Below are 15046 nucleotides of genomic sequence, written 5' to 3'. Positions count from 1 at the left end.
AAACAGACTTTTAAGAGCAAATACCCTGGAGACAGAAAGATATAAACATTTGGAAAAATAGGACAATGTCAGCAAGATACTCTCCCTCTCTTGCCAAATCCCAAATGAAAGTGTCTTGAGGAGATGCGTCGATACTGCAGTAACTACTTCATGGCCGTCATCAATGCTGCTCCTTGATTTCCAGTTATCAGTAAGGAATAGTTGTATAAAACAGACCTTGTTCAATCTGTTTTAGACAGCTATGTAGAGATTTCCAAACAGGTCACTGTAGCTGATTTGGTGTCAGTATGGTTTGAGGCTCACTCACAACTAAATCACACAGCATGAGAATGAGTCAGAGACGGACAAATGCAGAACAAACCCTTCATGGTGTTTCAATTCTCATTATTTTCTAGTTCTAGTGAGGACACTGAGTGTCAGACACACCTGCTCAGACCAAGAACACAGTGCTGAACACTCACAAATAGTCAAAACTTGGGTTTACAGCTTAGCCACAAAGATACCAACTCCAGGTGCTCCTCAGCTCTAGGCATGGGGGCACTGTGACAGGTTTAAAACCAGTAGGAAGAACAAAAACCTATTAAACAGACACCTTTTCCTGGAGCAGTCAATCCTCACCCAGCCTCAGCAAGTCAGTCTGTGCATGCAGGAGTACACACATGCGAACTGGGTAAAAACAATCTGTGATTCTGCCAAAGGCAGAAATGATTTCTAACTTCTATTATGAACCGGTTGGATTGTACGTATGGGAGAATTGACAGTCTGGTTTGGCTGTTTCCAAACTGCCAACAGGAAACCTGTTATTACTATAAAGAGTGCATGCACTCGCTGGAAGACTTTTAGAGATCCACAAAGACACAAAGGTTCAAAGTCCCTGGTCTGTCAATTAAAATTTCTTCTGTGCTTTTCATAGAATCAGAGAATCACGGAATGATTTAGGTTGGAAAGCACCTGAAGATCATTCAGTTCCAACCCCCCTGCGTGGGCAAGGACACCTCACACTAGACCATGTCACCCAAGGCTCTGTCCAACCTGGCCTTGAACACTGCCAGGGATGGAGCATTCACAACTTCCCTGGGCATCCCATTCCAGTGCCTCACCATCCTAACAGTAAAGAACTTCTTCCTTAGCTCTAACCTGAACTTCCCCTGTTTCAGTTTAAACCCATCACACCTTGTTTTATCATTACAGTCCATGAAGAGTCCCTGTCCAGCATCCTTGTAGGCCCCTTCAGATACTGGAAGCTGCTGTGAGGTCACCATGCAGACAGACCTCATAGAACCCTTTATAGCCAACAGCTATGCTACAAACTGCCCTTCCCATACAGGAACTGAAGTATTTGGACAATTCTGCTTTAGAAATACAGTTCATTTTAAATGGACTGGTGAGTTGCTTAGTAGAAGCATGGAGAAAAGCCCACTTAGTCAAGAGCATGTCAATAAGTTTCTACCTGACTGTCTGCACTTGTATTAATCCTGAGACGTATCACTCTATTATTCAGCATCATGCTGACAAAACTGGATTTCCACTCTTTCCTAGGAACTCACAACTGGTTCAGAATCCACCCATATGGATTAAAGATATCTGGAGGTTTTTGGCTTTTCTGAGAAAGAGACCCTAAGAAATCAGACCAAAATAGGCAATGAGAGAAGACTACATCCATTATAGGATGCAGAAATTAACTACCTTAAAATCATGTGTAGTTTCTCAAGGGAGGTGGGTGACCTATGCACCAGCCTGAAGAGCTCAGTTAAGCTGTCAGTTAAGCCAGAGGTTAGGAATAAATGAGCTGCTGGAATGAACTAACATGGATGCACAGGAATATGAGAACAGGGCAAGGGGTAACAGGTTAAAACTTAAACAGGGAAAGTTTAGATTGGATATAAGGAGGAAATTCTTTCCTGTTAGGGTGGTGAGGCACTGGAATGGATTGCCCAGGGAGGTTGTGAATGCTCCATCCCTGGCAGTGTTCAAGGCCAGGTTGGACGAAGCCTTGGGTGAGACGGTTTAGTGTGAGGCGTCCCTGCCCATGGCAGGGGGTTGGAACTGGATGATCTTAAGGTCCTTTCCAACCCAAACCAGTCTATGATTCTATTACATTCAAGCTGATGGTATTCTGCACCTCAACTGGGTAGGAAGACTCTCAAGAAGGATACTGAAAGTTAAGATCAGGTATCCTTTGGGAAATGATCCTGAAGGGCTACTGGAAAAGACACAAATACCAACTAATGTAGTTAGAAAGAACTGAGTGTTCCTACTTAATTTCTTTGTAGTGGGAACAGCTGAACCACCTGCAGTATTGAGAAGGCAAATAGGAAAAGTACTCATCCTACATGAAAGTGAAAGAAGGAAAGGAAAGAAAGAAGGGAAGGAAAGGAGGGAAGGAAAGAGGGGAAGGAAAGGAGGGAAGAAGGAAAAGACCACCAAAATCCTGTAGACAGATCGCTGGCGCTGTGACTACACCACCTGAACAAGAAGCTGACATGCAGAACAGACCACAGCATTTTACATCCACAATACCATCCTTCGTACCTCTACCAGACCTGAGCAGAATGTTTCTCCTCCTCTTTCAATGCCCAGAAGAAAGTTCCCTTTACCTCCCTTTACCGCTGTGTTACAGGAGAGACTTTTAGAATAAAAATAGAGAATAATTTAGCTTTTAGCTTCATTCAAAGAGGGGTTTTATCTGCAGATCATTTACTGCACGCTTTTAGAAAGTCATAATGACTATGACATTATTGGATGTGACAGGCTTCTAGTGACTAACCACAGAGCACGAGCAGAGTCTGGAGAAGCTAGAACGTTATGTGTTACCCCTCTCCAACAAGAGAAGCAGGTCTAGAAGCTACCATTCATCCTACTCACCCTCCTTGCCAGCCAAAGAAGTGCACAGCAGCAGCTGGCAAGCGAGAAGAAAGGCATAGAAGGAAAGGTATGAGATCATAAGCTAATAGGAGAAAGAACACACTGCTGTCTGTGGCTCTATGGAAGCTCTGCATAGGAGCAGAGGGCACCTGTGAACAGCCACATCAGTAAACAAATTGCTGCTGAACCCGGATGCTTTGCATGTGGATTTTCAGGGACTAAAGAAACAAAGGCAGGAAATGCTGTTCCTTTCTTTACTTTCTCCAAGGAATTCATCTGGCTGCCTCTAAATGCTGAATTCACATCTGAATTTGTGTCGAACATATGAACTGCTTCCTCTTTGTCCCTTGATTCCATGCAGACAGCCATGGCTATCACATTGCCAGCCCATGCCACCTTGGAAATGTCACTTACATGCATCAGGAAACAAGAATCATCCTCAGAGTCTCCATCCTCCCATATATCATCACAAAGCGTTCAAACCCAACTGCACCAACAGTCACTGTGCCAGATGAGCCAGAGCTGTTCCTCTCTCTCCACTGCTTTCCAGCAGCTCCCTGAATAGAAATTCAGGGTCAGGATCCTGGAAAGGATATCAGGATCCTTTCTGCTTCCCAACAGCAGAGCAGGGCAGTGCTCTGACCTTGTCTGCGGTCACCAAACCCATCCATGAGGGAACCTCACTCTGTGCCGCGCCTGTCTAAGCACTGAGCAGATTAACTGGCTGTAAAGTTTCCATAGGACTCCTAATGGTGGAGACTGGGCAAGGGAGGGTGATCAAGAGTGAGAACAGGGAAGTGGTGATAAAAACCAGCTCTGCAGGGATGAGGAGTAAGAAAAGAACATGAGAAACTTGTGACAGAACACAGAGAACCAAAACAGGAGTTACCCAGACAGGAGTTACAGTGCGGAAGGGAGCCAAAAGAAACTCAGGAGTGATGAAAACTCCAAAAGCAAGCATGAAAAAGATAAATTGCACGTCTCGTGGTTTTCATTGTGGTGAAACAGACAAATAGTGCTCAGCAAGTAAATTATTCAATAAATCCCACTAATTTTTGTTGTCCACGGGTATTGTGACCAACTGAATAGCTGTGAAATATTCCCAGAATGATGACAACATCCATCACCCCAGAGACACCAAACCACAGCCTATGGGATCTGCTATTATGAAGCCAGCTGAAAATATATGAGGATTAAAACTCTGCAAGCTGCAGACAACAGAGAGCTGCCAGATTTTACTCTTCTGAGCTGCATGGGGAGGGAAAGTTGTTCATAGCATATTCATGCTCCTATTTGTCAACTATCTTGGAGATGTGTAAACTTCCTTTCAACACGCTTTCTCTGCTTGAAGAATGCCCTTCTCTATGATTTAAACTTGAAACTTAAGACTCAATAACATCCAAATACATCTTTCCCACAATACAAATGCCATTTCAGCTCTGAAGGTAATCTGTCCTCTCCTGCTCTATTTTAGGGTGAGATCTGATGTGGTGACAGCAGGAAGTCACTAAATTTTGATAATGTATTTAAATAGAAAACATGAAGTGAAGGAGACGGGACAAAGCAGGCAGGAAAGCTGTCACCTCAACAACGAATTGTCTGAGGCAGAATTCACATTGCCTGATGTGGCTGTCAGCAGGGAACTTACACCTTAAAAAACCTCAATCAACAGAGAAGTTAATGCAGGAAAGGTTTTTTTACAGTTTGGTCTGGATTACTTATGTTCTCAAGAGTGATAATAAATAGTTTCAGAATCCTATTTCAGAGACTCACAGAATGGTTTGGGTTGGAAAGGAACTTTAGATCATCCACTTCCAACCCCCTCCCATGGGCAGGGTCATCTCACACTAAACCATGTCACCCAAGGCTCTGTCCAGCCTCTGGCGTTGAACACTGCCAGGGATGGAGCATTTACCGCTTCTCCGGGCATCCTGTGCCTCACCACCCTCACAGTGAAGAACTTCTTCCTTAGATCTAACCTGAACTTCCCCTGTTTGAGTTTAAACCCATTGCCTCTTGTCCTATCACTACAGTCCCTGAATAAAAGCCTCTCTCCAGCATGCTTTTAGGCCCCCTTCAGATACTGGAAGGCTGCTATGAGGTCTCCACACAGCTTCTCTTCTCCAGGCTGAACAGCCCCAGCTTTCTCAGCCTCTTTGCCAAAGTCTTCCTTTTCCAAATGTTCTTTTGCTCCCATGCAGCCCTGGGGAAGCACACTTGAAACCAGCAAGCACACAAGCTTTGGGGGAAGGTTAACTTTCAGCTATTGGAATATGTTATGGAAGCAGCACACTGAGATCCTGCCTTTGTGCAGCGGCAACAGAGGTTTTTAGAAGTGCTGTAAGCCCCTGAGATAAACAGAAACTTAAACCCCCTAGTGTGAGCATGCAATGGAACCAAAAGGAAGAGCCACACCAGAAGCACCTCTCCTGTGCCAGCTGAGAGCATCTATACTTCATGCACTTCACACTTACACAAGCTCTTACAACACCAGGGCCAAGTACTTGCAGAGGCTGTGTACTGAAGTGTGTGCTGCTTTGCTTGTTTTCTGGTTCTGAAGTACCTGGTTTTCATAAAGCAATCTACAGAATAACAGGGTTTTTTTTCTCCCTGCCTGTGTAGGAGTGCCTGTCACTTCCCAGCCTGCCTTGGCTTTTTTCAAACACATTTATTCCTTATGATCTCCCTAATGTAGTTTATCTTTGTCACCATCTCCCTGTTACACACGTTTACTACTAGTTAACTACCCTCATAAATTCTCCTTTGGAACACATTTGGGATGTGATAAATACATAGAAATAAATGATCAGATTTCCCTACCTGAACCAGCCAGATCCCATCTTTTGTGTCTTCTACAAGCTCATAGAAGTGCATTTCACCACTGAAGTTTGTACTGGAAACCGATTCAGAAGCCTCTTCTTCCTTGAGAGCCGAATAAAGCTCTCCTTCCATGAGGTCTCCTGAAAAAGAGACAAGTGAAGACATTCAATTCAAACAGCACTCGGGAAGGATCACTTCATGAATTCTAGTAACAGATTAACTGCATTTCACATGGGTGCTCAAAGAACCTTTTCAGGACAAAGGTAACTAAACTGTAAAGGTTTAATTCTGTTTATCATGACTACAAACAACCTGACTTCAGCTGCCAAATGTGATCACACAGATGTACCACACACGTAACTGAGCTCATGCAAGCATAAATGAACATCTTCCAAGCCTCACTCTCTGAAACAACGATATTCAGTGGCTGCAAGGAGTTTTTATTGCTATGTCTTTGCTTGCATTTCATTTTTCATTTCATCCACAGGACACTCATTTTGTAGCAATTTAACGGTGAGAATTCAAACAGCCTCCCAAATCCCAATCTGTAACTCTGTACCAAAACAAAGATGTCTGTGGTCCCATTGCTAGCAAAAACCTCAGCTAGAACAACCGAGCTGCTGGCTTCTGTTTTCACAGTTGGAGAAAGTTCCCCTTGACACCAGTCATAGCGATGTAAAGAGCTCCCAGTAAAATCATCCAGTAACGTTTCCTTTGTAACCTCATTTCCCTCTCACGTTCTGTTTCACAATCATTCCAAACGCTGCTCATGACAAGAAGCATTCCAGTAACTCATCCATTACTTCAAGGATTGAAGTCTTGTCCAGAAATACAAGTGCTGCAGATGAAACCCTCGAGGGGTTTCCAAAAGTATTCAGAGAATTTAAGGACAAAAAAAACACCCCAGGAATTAAGGAAAAATGCTGCAAAGCTGGTTGGTGAGAGAAGCGTTTCCATGACATTTGGAGAAGTCAGTTAATGGAGTTTGTTTGGAGTTAAACACTTCCCTGCGGCATATGCAACCCAAACATCATGACATCATGAGAGTACCTGACAGCCAAGGAGTGAAAGGCATTGGAAACAAAAGTGAAATCACCGAATGCTTTTAACTGCTGGGGCAGCAAAGGGAATAAACAGCATCAGTAAGCAATGAACAAGAAAGAGAAATCAGATTTAAATGCCCAGCATTACTATCAATTATTTAAAGCATCGTTTTTTAAGGTTATGGCACTCGCTGTGCTCTTCCAAACCCTCCTCTGTCTCTGCCTATCCCGACTACAGGGATTTAGGGATTTCTCTCCGGCCCCTTCCATCCTCGATTTCTAAGCAGTAACTCGTATCTTCCTGCTTGGCTGGCACGACAGCTATTACATCAGCCCCATCTCCCAGGCCTTGGGGCAGCTCCCTCCGGCCACCCCAGGCCCGCACCCTGCCTCTCGGGATACTTGCGCCGTTCCTCCCATCGCCAGAGCTCTTCACCCTTTGCTGTTCATCATTCCCCGAAAGTCCACCTCCTTCACCCTGTTTTCCCTACTTCCCAAATGCCTCCCTGCCTTTTTCCAAGCCATTTTCTGTACGTAGGATGTACTTCTGCTCCTCTTCTATCAAAGCGCCACATCCCTCGGTACCCATCCCTCCTGCTATAAAATCACTGCCTTCCTCAAGACCCATCTTGACAGCAAGACCTGTAATAAAATCAGCTAACGGGATTCCAGGAGGGGAATACATGGGGGAAACAAGCTGGCCCCGGCTGCAAACAGCGGCACAGATGTGGATCCTTTCCTCCTTGCTTATCACAGCACACGGCATTCGCCCTCCTCTCTGCCACCACCACCCCGACCCCGACCGGCGGAACCCAGCGGCAAGAAACCCTTGCTCGATGACCCTGCTCACCGAGGCCTTCCCTCCTCGCAGCCCGTTCGGGCTTCCAACGCCACAGTGCCCGAGCTTCCCCCCTCTGCCTTCCTCCACCGAACCCCTCCAGCGGCTGGGGTCCTCAGTGTCACCAACCGGCTCCCTCCCTGCATTCCCCGTCCGACCGTGGCACGCAGCGCCCGGCTCCATCCCAAGGGTCACGGCGTTACCTGACTTCTCCACCAGCTCCCGCACATCCTTCTTCTCGGGCAGCCCGGAATGCCCCAACCCTCGGCACTCCAGGATAGTCCGCAGCTTCCTGAAGCTCAACGCCACCGGGTCCACCAGCTGCGTGGCCAGGAACCCGCTCTCGTACCACGCCACGGCCTCGAACACCCTGGCCAGCACGAAGAGCGCCAGGAAGTAGAGCAGCAAACAGCACAGCTTCACCCACATCTTCCCGCCGGGGCTGCCCGCCGAGGGGCCGCCGAGCCGGAGGCCGGGCTGCGGCGGGGCGGAGCGGAGGCGAGCGGAGCCGAGCGGAGCGGGGCCGGGGTGCGTGTAGGGGCGGGGGGGGGGAATGTCGGGGCCGCGGGGCTCCCGCCTCCCTCCCGCCGCTGTCCCCGCCCCGGCGGAGCCGCCGGTGGAGACATAACAAGTGACGTGAGCAGCCGGGGACGGCGGAGGGCGGGGAACGGAGGGAGCGGGGGGAGTACGGGGACCCGGTAGTGCCGTGGCCCCGCGGTGATTCAGCACCGGGCGCGGATTGGATCGCGCCGGGCATCAAGCTGGGACCCGGAGGTTTTTATATCTATATAAATATATACCTATTTTATATGTCTTACATGTATAGTACTATATATAGCTATCTGTAGATATCCCTCCGGTGGAGAGGTCATTGGGTCGGTCAGTTTGAATGCGGCTCAATGTACATGGTTTATGTGGACTCGGGGTGCTCAGCCCTCCACTTCTCGCATACACACACCAGCCCCGCTCCCAGCTCTTCACTGGATGAAGTGAAGTCATCTGCCCAGGTTAAAACCCGCATTCTGCAGCTTCTACTCTGCTCTTGTGAGATCCCACTTGCCGCACTGTGGGCAGTTGTGGTGTCCGCAACGTAAGGACACGGAGCTGTTGGAGGCCACGAGGATGATCAGGGGACTGGAGCACCTCCCATATGAAGATAAGCTGAGAAAGTTGGGGCTGTTCAGCCTGGAGAAGGGAAGGCTGCGTGGAGACCTCAGAGCAGCCTTCCAGTAACTGAAGGGGTGCTGGGGAGGGACTCTTCATTAGGGACTGTAGCAATAGGACAAGGGGTAATGGGTTCAAACTTAAACAGGGGAAGTTTAGACTGGATGTAAGGAAGAAGTTCTTTAAGGGTGGTGAGGCAGTGGAATGGGTTGCCCAAGGAAGCTGTGAATGCTCCATCCCTGGCAGTGTTCAAGCCCAGACTGGACAGAGGCCTTGGGTGACATGGTCTAGTGTGAGGTGTCCCTGCCCATGGCAGAAGGGTTGGAACTTGATGATCTTAATGTCCTTTCCAACCCAAACCATTCTATGATTCTATGATTCCCACTGGTGTTCGAGCACTCAGAGCTTGTTGGTGAAACTGGGCCTGTTTCTCACACTGGAAGCACTTGGAGTGCAGCGTGCCAGGTTCTGTTCTTGGGCCACACAAATGGGCCAAGATGGACTTGATCTGATGGGTCTTGATGATCTTAAAGGTCTTTTCCAGCCTAGTGCATTCCTCCTTTAAGTGGATCCACAAACCATCATCCCAGGCTACACAACAAGTGCTCAGCTGCAACGATACAATTTAGTCTGCTGAAAAAAACACCCCCATGCTAAATTCAAGCTGCTGCTTTGAGACCCAGGCTCTCCTCGGAAGGAAACTCAACACTTCTTTTGTATGTTTAGTTATTTTAAGACTCCATCATTTGCATGAAAATTGCCAGCTCATACAGATGAGGACAGAAATAGCACAACTTAATTCTAACAACACTGACAACCCCCAGAGTATACACACTGAACTCACTGTGCTATTGCATTGCAAAAAGGTGCATTAATACTGACCTGCAGAAAGCATTTAAATGGTTGTACTCCTCAGAGCCTCCAAAACACATTTACAGGGTTCCCAGCATGCTGGTTTGATTTAAAAGGGGAAAAAAAGCCCAAACCAACCCCAGGTTCAGCCTGTTTGGTCACACAGCCACCATGGCCTCCTTGAGAAGAAAGATCGTGGCACTTTTCTTCAGTAAAGGGGAAGAGTGGAGGGATGGCAGAAGTAGCTACTCTCAAACTGAGCCCTCATGGGCTGGTAAATGCTGTGTCTCGCACTGGGAGTCAACTAAAACACTGTTCGTTGGAATTTTACATGGAAAAGAGGAGAGGTGGGCTGCAAACCCTGTCTCTGCTGATGCAGCTTCATTGGGGAGCAGCATAAGAAGGACAAGAACCTCTTAGTTCAGGGAGTCCATGAAGATGCTGTGAAGGCTGGAGCAGCTCTGCTCTGGAGCCAGGCTGAGAAAGCTGGGCTGGGTCAGCCTGGAGAAGAGAAGGCTCCTGAAGGGGAGACCTTAGAGCAGCTCCAGTGCCTAAAGGGGCTGCAGGAAACCTGGAGAGGGGCTTGGGACAAGGGCCTGTAGGGACAGGCCAAGGGGAAGGAATGGCTTGAACCTGCCAGAGGGGAGACTGAGCTGAGCTCTTAGGCAGAAGCTCTTCCCTGTGAGGGTGCTGAGGCGCTGGCACAGGGTGCCCAGAGAAGCTGTGGCTGCCCCATCCCTGGCAGTGTTCAAGGGCAGGTTGGACACAGGGGCTTGGATCAAGCTGCTCTAGTGGAAGGTGTCTCTGCCCGTGGCAGGGGTTAGAACTGGATGAGCTTTAAGGTCCCTTCCAACGTAAACCAGCCTGTGATTAAATGCAAAGGGATTTCAGCAGCTCAGCTGTGTTTGGGTGCGGGGTCCATCTGCAACAGAACATACCAGAGGCACTGGACTGTGCCTCTGGTATGGAGCTGAAGTGCTTCTCCCTCCTTCAACATAGCTGCAGTTTGGTGAACTCTGTTCAGCAGGGCCAGGGCCCATCTCCCAAAGTGTTGATAAGATAGATCTGTTTCCCCATCAAAAGCACAAGAGGTGGTTTTCTTACTGCAGCTGCCAGAGCCAAGGGACTTCCACAAACCACACAGTTACCACCACCAGTTGTGAGGGCAGAGGCAGGCTGCCCCAGCCCTGAAAGCACACACCAACAACACAGTTAAGAGTTATTTTTCAGCAGCTTTTTGAAGGCCCATTTCTTTTGTTACAAATACAAGATTTCCCTACCTTTCATTTCAAGTGGCAGCTCGAGTGTATGTGAAGTGATGGGTGGGTGGAAGAAATGTGAGTTGGGCACTTGAAGAGGAACTTTGTGTATTTAACTTAGGTTTGAAAATGTATTGTTGGGGTTTTTTATGCTGGTTGGTTTGTTTTTCATGAGCACAGCAGAGCTCTTTGCCCCCAAGCCCTGTGGTTCTCCCCTGCAGCTCATTTCATACAATCACAGAATGGTTTGGGTTGGAAAGGACCTTAAGATCACTTAGTTCCAACCACCCTGCCATGGGCAGGGACACCTCACACTAGACCAGGCTGCTCCAAGCCCCATCCAATCTGGCCTAATTTTGGGGGTGCCCTCGCTCCCTCCAGCAGGAAACACCCTGAACAATCATGAGCCTACGCTCAAAGCTAAACTATTTGTGACACCAGCTGCTGGGGAGGCTGTCACCAATATGTCACTTCCTAATGCTGCTGGGCTGAGTTAAACCAATTCCTCACATTCCCCAGTGGTAACTGATGACGAGTGCCCTGCAGAGATGGAGTTAATCAGCTGCCAAAACTCAAACCCCTGCAGTCGTTCCCAGAAAGTAAAAATGATGCTTCAAACCAGGGCTTGAAACCTGCCAGAACAACCCAAAGCAAAACAGCTGCCAAGGCAGAAGCACCTGGGGAACAAGGCAGGACAATGGCAGGGCTGCAAATGAAGAGAGGGGATGGATATGACCAAGAGCTGCTGGTGAGGAGCTTACCAAAGGCTTGGCAGAGAGAACCCAAACTGATTTGGCTCCTCTCTGGCCCTCTCTTTCCTCCCACCTTTACATTCATGTTTTACTGAGCTGATCCTACGAGAGAATGTTGTATGTTCTTTGTTGGTTTCCAGCTGCAACCCAGAACATCCTTGACATGTCACCTGCAAACCATTATTCAGGGGGTTTTAATTCTCTGGAAAATGAGGATATCTTAACAATGAATTACAATTCATTTGGACTGAAGACAGAGATGACACACGCTGACATCTTTAAAGACCCCAGGGTTAACTCTGCCTAATGAACAGCATTAAACAGTCATCAGTCCTGTGCTCGTAGAGCAAGTATTACAAATGGGAAGAGAATGAAGCACATAAATTCCACCTTTAAGAAATAAAACCTGAATCAGGGATTTGCTTTTAAACAATTTTGGCAGTAAGAATTTTGCACTCAGATTTATGAGAGAATGAAATCAAATCCTGAGGCTGGAACAGCATCTTCTCCTGTCAAGCAGCCAAATCTGAAGGTTCTGCTGCCTGTTGATAAATGGCAAGGATTCCCCCTCCTCCCCTGTTCTCTGCTAGAAGCAGTTCTGAATTGGGACAATAATCCACTTCGCAGACTCCTATGGGGAACATTCAGAAAAGTACTGTCACTTTGAACAGTGAAACTAAGGACTGAAAATCTCAATTCAATCCCTTCCCACGTTAAAATATCAGACCCTTCCTTTGGGACAGTTTATGGTACCACATATCAACATTAAAGTAACTGAAACCTGGTTTTCCTACAAGCCAGCCAATGCGATTGATAGTTTATATCATAGTGTCTCTTGATGTACTTCTTAAGGGTGCATCTCAACACATTTTTGTGTGATATGAAACAGTGACATTATCTGATATTAAAGAAACTTGTTATTATCTGATATTAAAGAAACCAACAAGCCTGCCTGAGAGTCTCAAAGCGAGAGCAGCAGCCCAGATACTGTTTTGTTGTACGCCAAAGAATTTTCAATCAGGAGATGCTTCCTACTATCTACAAGAGGCCAAATGGAAGCAATTTAATAGATAGGTGTTACTGTGTAATAAAACGACCAATATTTGACACCTCAGCTGAAGCTCAGCTGCTTGGATGATCCAATAGTGACTCACTTGGTAGTTCAGGTTGGACAGGATCTCAGGAGGCTATAAATTCCAGTCTCCTGCTCGACACAGCCTCAGCTGTGACACTAGAGCAGGTTGCTCATGGCTTTATGGAATCTACAGTGTTGCCTGACAGTCACGCCCTCTTCTCTGGTGTCGATTTTCCTTCCCTGCGAGCATTCAGTAGTCAAAGAGCACAGAAATGTGCATCAGTTGAGGCCAAGCCAACCTACAGGAGCAGAATACATCAATTAAAGCTTGCACTATAACCCCTAGGCAGTTGGTATTTTCTTTTAAAAGTGCCAAACTATTTGTTGTCCCCTCGAGAAGTGAGGCTGTGTTTAATGATCCCCCCCCTCAAGTAAATACAGGTGATACCTTGCTCGAATGTGCTGAGATGACCAAAAAGCCCAATAGTGGTAAAGAATGTAACCAGTTAAACCGCTGTACTAATGACCTAAGAAATGAGAAGGTTGTGCCTATCTTTAAACATCATCTACGTTAACATAAAGAGCAAGAACACAAACAAAAGCAGCAGTTTGAGTCTAAATCAGAAAGAAGACAGGTGACTTGTAACCATCTCCTGTCTTTTTACAATAGAGATGTCTGGATTTTCTTGTCCTCTATGGGCAAGATGAAGAAACATTGTCCCAGCTGCCGACCAAATATCACTTTTCCAGTCAGCTTTGTCCAGGTTTATAAGCTTTGGTTGTACCATGCTACAGAAAACATAAGAGTTGTATGTGGCTTGTGCTGTTGTTTCCAGCACTGACACTGGAGTGTGTTAAACAAGTGGTGCTCGAGCTGAGACACTTCTTTGGAGCAGTTTTACCAGACACGTGTCAGATGCATGACTTCACTCTGTAAGTCAACAGAAAACCCAGGAGGAAGTTTAATGACCAAATTAACAACTTAATGACAGGCTGAATGTTGTTTCCGGCACACCAGGTTTCTCAGTGCAGCCCTGACTCTTCACAGAGTCAGCTAGGTTGGAAAAGACCTTTAAGATCATCAAGTCCAACTTTATGCTCTCGTGAGACCTCACTTGGAGTATTGTGTGCAGTTCTGGTGTCATCAACATAAAAAGGACATGGATCTGTTGGAACAAGTCCAGAGGAGGCCACGAGGATGATCAGGGGCTGGAGCACCTCCCATATGAAGATAGGCTGAGAAAGTTGGGGCTGTTCAGCCTGAAGAAGAGAAGGCTGCATGGAGACCTCATAGCAGCCTTCCAGTAACTGAAGGGGGCCTATAGGGATGCTGGGAAGGGACTCTTCATTAGGGACTGTAGTGACAGGACAAGGGGTAACGGGTTCAAACTTAAACAGAGGAAGTTCAGGTTAGATCTAAGGAAGATGTTCTTTCCTGTTAGGGTGGTGAGGCACTGGAATGGGTTGCCCAAGGAGGTTGTGAATGCTCCATCCCTGGCAGTGTTCAAGGGCAGGTTGGACAAGGCCTTGGATGACATGGTCTAGTGTGAGGTGTCCCTGCCCATGGCAGGAGGGTTGGAATTGGATGATCTTAAGGTCTTTTCTAACCCAAACTGTTCTATGATTCTATCCCAGCACTGCCAAGGCCACCACTAACCCATGACACTCAGGCCTCGTCTCCACGGTGTGTGAACACTCACAGGGACAGTGACTGCAGCCCTGCCCTGGGCAGCCTGTTCCAATGCCTGAGCACCCTCTGGGGCAGGAATTGTTCCTCAGCTCCATCTAAACCTGCCCTGGTGCAGCTTGAGGCCGGTTCCTCTTGTCCCATCCCTTGTTCCTTGGGAGCAGAGCCCAGCCCCTCCTGGCTCCATCCTCCTGTCAGGCAGTCGTAGGCAGCCATCAGGTCCCCCCTGAGCCTTCTCTTCTCCAGACTGAACCCCCCAGGTCCCTCACCCGTTCCCCATCACACTTGTGCTCCAGGCCCTGCACCAGCTCCGTGCCCTTCTCTGGCCCCACTCCAGCCCCTCAATGTCTCTCTTGTAGTGAGGGTCCCAGAGCTGAACACAGGATTCGAGGTGCGGCCTCACCAGTGCTCAGTTCAGGGGATGATCACTTTCATGCTCCTGCAGACATAGCTGTTCTTCGCTATGTACTTGCGAAACGCGTCCCTGGCAGTGACACCCCCCCTCTCCTTCTGCCCCTGGTCCCCAATGGACGCGCCGTTTACCTCAGCGAGGGCCCTACACCCTAAGGTCGCCATGCCAACAGCGCCCTCCCTCAGGACCCCGCTCTTAGCTGCCTGCCTTCTTGCCTGCTCCGCTGCCGCTCAATGATTCCCTCTCCCCACCGCCTGCTCCATGGGCCACCTAACCGAA

The 15046-nt window shown here is 47.8% G+C and overlaps 1 protein-coding gene and 1 long non-coding RNA gene across 4 annotated transcripts in view; both read right to left on the bottom strand.

The window, feature by feature from the left end:
• Positions 1-8073, bottom strand: part of LOC133215642 (charged multivesicular body protein 3) — a 34792-nt gene extending 26719 nt beyond the window's left edge. Inside the window, exons 1-3 of one of the 3 annotated variants that reach the window (XM_061359745.1) lie at positions 7770-8073; positions 5686-5825; positions 2098-3422 (exon numbers count right to left, since the gene is read on the bottom strand). In XM_061359745.1, coding sequence (XP_061215729.1) covers positions 3285-3422; positions 5686-5825; positions 7770-7995 — 504 coding nt within the window. In that variant the 5' untranslated portion in view covers positions 7996-8073 and the 3' untranslated portion in view covers positions 2098-3284. Of the gene's footprint in view, positions 1-2097; positions 3423-5685; positions 5826-7769 lie in introns of those variants that run through there. The other 2 variants (XM_061359743.1, XM_061359747.1) reach the window with 2 other exon arrangements.
• A 3938-nt stretch (positions 8074-12011) lies between these two features.
• Positions 12012-15044, bottom strand: LOC133215652 (uncharacterized). Its single transcript, XR_009726450.1, has 3 exons — positions 14759-15044; positions 12704-12967; positions 12012-12224 (listed from the first exon to the last, which is right to left on the bottom strand). It is a non-coding gene; the product is annotated as an uncharacterized LOC133215652 (long non-coding RNA).
• Between the last annotated feature and the right edge of the window lie 2 nt (positions 15045-15046).

This window comes from Neopsephotus bourkii, unplaced genomic scaffold (genome assembly GCF_033783945.1).
Source record: "Neopsephotus bourkii isolate Nb327-2 ecotype Australia unplaced genomic scaffold, CSIRO-AGI_Nbou_v1 NB_994, whole genome shotgun sequence".
NCBI classification, from domain to species: domain Eukaryota; kingdom Metazoa; phylum Chordata; class Aves; order Psittaciformes; family Psittacidae; genus Neopsephotus; species Neopsephotus bourkii.
Note: the sequence above shows the minus strand (reverse complement) of the source record. Positions and strands in the feature narration are given on the sequence as shown.